General features: G+C 43.3%; 1 protein-coding gene across 1 annotated transcript in view; it reads right to left on the bottom strand.

The window, feature by feature from the left end:
* Positions 1-5826, bottom strand: part of LOC123506487 (protein white-like) — a 10805-nt gene extending 4979 nt beyond the window's left edge. Inside the window, exons 1-7 of the mRNA XM_045258619.1 lie at positions 5737-5826; positions 4635-4689; positions 4088-4326; positions 3656-3727; positions 2695-2793; positions 2254-2492; positions 171-360 (exon numbers count right to left, since the gene is read on the bottom strand). Coding sequence (XP_045114554.1) covers positions 171-360; positions 2254-2492; positions 2695-2793; positions 3656-3727; positions 4088-4326; positions 4635-4689; positions 5737-5826 — 984 coding nt within the window. The remainder of the gene's footprint in view (positions 1-170; positions 361-2253; positions 2493-2694; positions 2794-3655; positions 3728-4087; positions 4327-4634; positions 4690-5736) is intronic.

Genomic DNA, 5826 nt, shown 5'->3' with positions numbered 1-5826 from the left:
GGAGGAGGAGGAGGAGGAGGATAAAAAAACTAAAAATATGATGACGTAGTAGTAGTAGTAGTAGTAGTAGTAGTAGTAGCAGCATTAGCAGTAGTAATAGTAGCAGTAGTAGTAAAAGTAGTAGTAGTAATAGTAGTAGTAGCAGCAGCAGCATCAGAGGAGTACTGTACCTGGTGGTTTTGAAGTCTCTGGTTGGCGGTGACCTCCTTCATCACCGCCTTGCCCAGGTTGCTCTCCTCGAATGCGTCACAGATGGAGTGGATGAGCTGCTTACACGCATTGACGCGCCCGGGTTCTACCGAGAGCAGGTTGATGAAGTGGTCGGCGGGGTTGTACTGGGCAGGGCAGGCCATTCCCATTCTGCCCGGAGACAAATACAGGCTGGGTATAAGCAAGCCAGGACAGAGGAGAAATGTGTGAAGCGAGGAAAGAATGAATTTTTAAGATAAGTTGAATCGAAGAGAGAGAGAGAGAGAGAGAGAGAGAGAGAGAGAGAGAGAGAGAGAGAGAGAGAGAGAGAGAGAGAGAGAGAGAGAGAGAGAATTACAAAAAGAAGGGAAGAAGTACAGAAACAAACCAATTTAACTTCCAAGATACATGAAGCTGAAGAAGTTACTCATTTTAGCCATTTATGTACCGTATGTATGTATGTATATATGTATGTATATATTTATGTATATATGTATGTATATATATATATATATATATATATATATATATATATATATATATATATATATATATATATATATATATATATATATATATATATATATATATATATATATATATATATATATATATATATATATATATATATATATATATATATATATATATATATATATATATATATATATATATATATATATATATATATATATATATATATATATATATATATATATATATATATATATATATATATATATATATAGAAAGCTAGCAAAACCGAACATATGAAGTTGCTCACGCCTTCAATATCGTCTGCAAACAAGATATATATATATATATATATATATATATATATATATATATATATATATATATATATATATATATATATATATATATATATATATATATATATATATATATATATATATATATATGTATGTATGTATGTGTGTATTTGTGTTTAAAGAGGTATGTGTAAGTTTGACAGCTTTATTAAATATGTACGTATGTGTGTGTGTGTGTGTGTGTGTGTGTGTGTGTGTGTGTGTGTGTGTGTGTGTGTGTGTGTAATTCACCTCGATCGTCTGCTAGTCACCCAGCCAGTCTTCCCCATTACGGAGCGAGCTCAGAGCTCATAGACCGATCTTCGGGTAGGACTGAGACCACAACACACTCCACACACCGGGAAGCGAGGCCACAACCCATCGAGTTACATCCCGTACCTATTTACTGCTAGGTGAACAGGGGCCACACATTAAGAGACTTGCCCATTTGCCTCGAACCTGGCCCTCTCGATTGTGAGTCGAGCGTGCTAACCACTACACTACGTGGTGTGTGTGTGTGTGTGTGTGTGTGTGTGTGTGTATGTGATTGTCTAACCAACACAAACACGCTAAGTAGAGATAGCTCTCAAGCAAACTATCTTAACAAAACAAGCCCGCGCTTAATCAATGTAAGCCAAGACGCGACCTTAAAGCCGTCACAGGACCACTAGAGCACCACAGTAGACGCATCTCACGACCTCTGCTGCGCAAGATATGACCAACCCGAGACATGAGACTGAAACACTGAAACACGCTTCAAAAAGCAACAGAAACTTAATCTTGTATTCTGAATCGCTTTGATTTCTCACAGCGACTATTTTCATAGGTCACAGAGATGATTAGCCGGGTTTTCAAGATTGTTTTTCTTATTAGTACTGTCAAAAATTCGTTAATCTGTCACTAGAACCACAAAAACACCCTTAAAATCATGTGTCACTTCACCAATACAGAGCCTTTTGAAAGTACGAGTGGCAGTAGGGCGCAGAAAGTGAAACACGCATTAAAAGTAGCAGCAACTCCCTCACACAAACCCCGCAACTCCTTCACTCACTCACTGAAGCAGAAACAAGGAAGGAACTGCACTACGAGACTCCCTTCCTCCTTGACTCACTTGCCGAAGAAGAAACAAGACAAAACATTAATCAAAACACGATGCACTTCACTCCTACAAGTCCTTCACTCACTCGCTGAAGGAGAAACAAACAAGCAACTGTACCACGAGGCTCTTCACTCCCACAACTCCTTCACTCACTTGCCGAAGAAGCGCAGTGCCTCGTCACAGCTGCCGAGGAAGGCCACTCTGCCTTCAGCGAGGAACAGGACGCGGTCGAACATGGCGAACACCTCCGAGCTGGGCTGGTGGATGGTGGACAGCACTGTCTTGCCCCGCTCCGCCATGCCCTTCATCATGCTCACCACGTTCTGGGCCATGAAGGAGTCCAGGCCGGAGGTGGGCTCGTCACAGAACAGAAGCGACGGGTTGGTGAGCACCTGAGAGAGAGAGAGAGAGAGAGAGAGAGAGAGAGAGAGAGAGAGAGAGAGAGAGAACGGAAGGGAAGAGGTGTAATTTAAACCTTGAGGATCACAACACTGTACTGACGGAAACCAACAAATGAATCAACAATACCATACGCATCACACAAGCAACACAAAGCGGAGAGCAGGGAGGGCATGACGGGCGACCATTCCTCACCTCGCATGCAAAACTGAGTCTCTTGATCTCGCCGCCCGACAGCCGCCTATCCTGGCCCGGTGTCCCGATGCGCGAGTGTTCGCTGCTGGTGAGGCCAAGCTGTCAGGAGAGGCGCGGCTGAAGACAGGTGACGTGACAGGTGACAAATGACAGTTGCAGGTATGGAAATTAGGACAATGGCTACTAATCGAGACAAGACTAACGGAATGAGAAGTACACAAGAAGCTACAAGAAACCAGTAGACCTATCACGTGACCATCCTCGTGGAAAACATGTCTAATTTACATCAATTAACTCCATCCATTAATTTGCCTACTCTTTTAAAACTCCCAATGGATTCAATACGAACTTCAGTCTATTTTGGTCTACTCTTATGATGGTGGGAAGAAGCAATGAGCTGTGGGAGTCAAGAGACGGAGAAAAGATTGCGCAGCTGTGATCGAGGAAAATAGACACTGCTGCCATCTAGGAGAGGAGCGAGGAAGTTGACTCTTAAACCCAGGATCTTACCTTTCAACGCTCCTCTTTTTCATATTTTTGTCAGGGTATTATTTGTATGAGGAATGTATGTTTATCTGATTCTTCATTGCTGTTTTCTTATGTGTATTGTTATGTAGCAAGTTTTCATGAAAAGTAGTAGTAGTAGTAGTAGTAGTAGTAGTAGTAGTAGTAGTAGTAGTAGTAGTAGTAGTAGTAGTAGTAATAGTAGTAGTAGTAGTAGTAGTAGTGGTAGTAGTAGAACCGGTAGTATTAATAATATGAAACTTTTCATCAAATTTTCAACATAAGTGTAAGGTTCCTCCTCCTATATTTTCTTTTATGGATCCAGTACTCAAGTAAGCCTTTTTTTTTTTTTTAATATCTTGTTGCCCTTGGTTGGCTTCTCTTATGTAAAAAAAAAAAAAAAAATTCCTCCAGTCTCTGTTTCCTTGGTTGTGGGTGAACAGACCACGCCACTTACGTCCATGATGACTTGGTTAACCCGCGCCAGTCGCTCCTCGTAGGTCCTGTGGCGGTCCATGCGCAGCGCAGCCTTGAATAAGACAAATAATGTAATCGGCATGCGTACGTTGAGAATGAACTTTCATCGGTTAAATGCACAGTGAGATCATGATATTGCTGCTATTAATTATGTGCGTGTGGCCTCATACACAACCAACAAAACGCCGCCAGTGTCAATGACAGATATCACTCTGCTAATAAAAACACTTTAAAATGACGCACACATTCTGGCTACACTGCATAAAGATGTCACTCACACCCAGAGCACCTCTTCACCCGGCTTTCTCCTGCCTAGACAGTTTTGAGTAATGACGTCAGAGGTCACTAACAGTAGAGAATGACATCCTGACACCATCTCTCCTGATACTGATTGGTCGCAGCAGCCGCCCACCTGAAAGATGAGCTGCTCCCTGACGGTGATGAGGCCGCTGAAGAGATCGTCCTGCTGCACGTAGGCGGAGCGGCTGGCCAGGGTGTCAGGGTCCACGCGGCGGCCGTTCACGAAGAGGTCGCCGGTGATGCGCAGCTTGTCGTTGTTACGGTGCGTGAGAACGTTGAGAAGAGTGGTCTTGCCCGCCCCTGACGCCCCCATGATGGCCAGCAGCTCCCCAGAACGACACACGCCCGTCACTAGAAGGGTGGCGAGGACAGGGTGGTCACTGACAGGTTGTTGTAGACAATAAGCTTCCCTTCCATACTGCGATGCTTTTTTTCTTTTTTTACGCCGCCCATTGGTACCAAACTCAGCATTACAAGGCCAGTCTGAACGCTGATGTCCATGTTATACATTTTATTTCTTTCAAAGGTGGAGAGAGAGAGAGAGAGAGAGAGAGAGAGAGAGAGAGAGAGAGAGAGAGAGAGAGAGAGAGAGAGATCTGTGTGTGTGTGTGCATAAACAAATTTTCTCTTACAACAGACACCAGCAGAGGCCTCCCTACCGTTCCTCAGGATGTGTGCCTCAACTGGGGGCAGCGCGGCCTCTGCACCCTCCTTCTAAAACAGCGCCACCCCTGCACGCCCAGCTGTTTGGCGAAGACGTCCACGCCCTGCCAACTGAAGGTGATGGGGTTTGCTTCCTCCTCCGTCGGGAGAGAAGACACGGTGACGCAGTAAGGAGGGGGAAACGACTCCATTATCTAGAAGAAAGAGAGAGAGAGAAAGGGAGGCGTGGCGAAAGGTTAATACAGGATCTATAGGGTAAGCAAATGAAAAAAATGTTAGTTTCATCACTCAGAGAATGGTGTTATTAACAACTAAGGTGCGTTTATCCTCTTTGAAAGGCATCTGCGTAGCTGTGACGGGAAACTGAATCTTTTGCTTATTGCGGCTTCTTTTCGTACTTACAAAATGCTGCGGTGCAAATATAAACCAGACTTTTGAAACACGTGGCTTTCACCGCTAACAGTCTGGCAAGTGCAAAAAGTCGGACGGTTTTATTTCTTGAAGTATCTTTTCCTTTAAGAACCGTCAGTTACTGAGGGACAAGTTCTTTTCTTTAAGACTGTTAACGTCTTAGCCATTACTCGTGAGCTAAACTCCACTGTGTCTGCACCGTAAGATACAAAATTCACCTTCCTTCTCTCCGGTGTGTTTCCAAGCAAGCAGAGTCTGCAGTGTTGGGGAGGTGAATGAAGGACAATAACAATAATAAAAGAGTTAGAGAGGAATATCAAAACAGGCCTATGATTAGATGAGCTACTACAGTTTTATTTCTCCTTTTCTCTCGCTTTTTTCGAACGGGACTTTTTTTTTCTCTCTCCTTTCCTTTGGGCTGCCTCTGTCTAGCATTAAAAAAGATTCTTGGATAATATCTAAAACTACATCATATGGTAAATAAAAAATACCCAGGGAAAATAGTTTGCAGGTCAGGTGTGTATGAAGCGTTAATGTTATCATACTCAGAATATAAAGGGAGTGCGGAAAAGACAGGAAAAAAAGGAATAACTCAAAAAGTAAGCAGAAAATCTTTGACAGCGCTATGCTTCCTCGCGTCCTTGGCACACACAGAACAGGTGAGGAGCTGCGGCCCTTGGTACTCACCTCATGGGACTGCTGCCCTGTCTCCAGCCAGTGCTTATCATCCGTGATGCTGGTGGCACTCCTAACAGCGGACAGCACAGGTTGAGCCAT

The sequence above is a fragment of the Portunus trituberculatus genome, chromosome 20, assembly GCF_017591435.1.
Source record: "Portunus trituberculatus isolate SZX2019 chromosome 20, ASM1759143v1, whole genome shotgun sequence".
In the NCBI taxonomy this organism is placed as follows: Eukaryota; Metazoa; Arthropoda; class Malacostraca; order Decapoda; family Portunidae; genus Portunus; species Portunus trituberculatus.
This window is presented reverse-complemented; position numbering and strand designations above follow the sequence as displayed.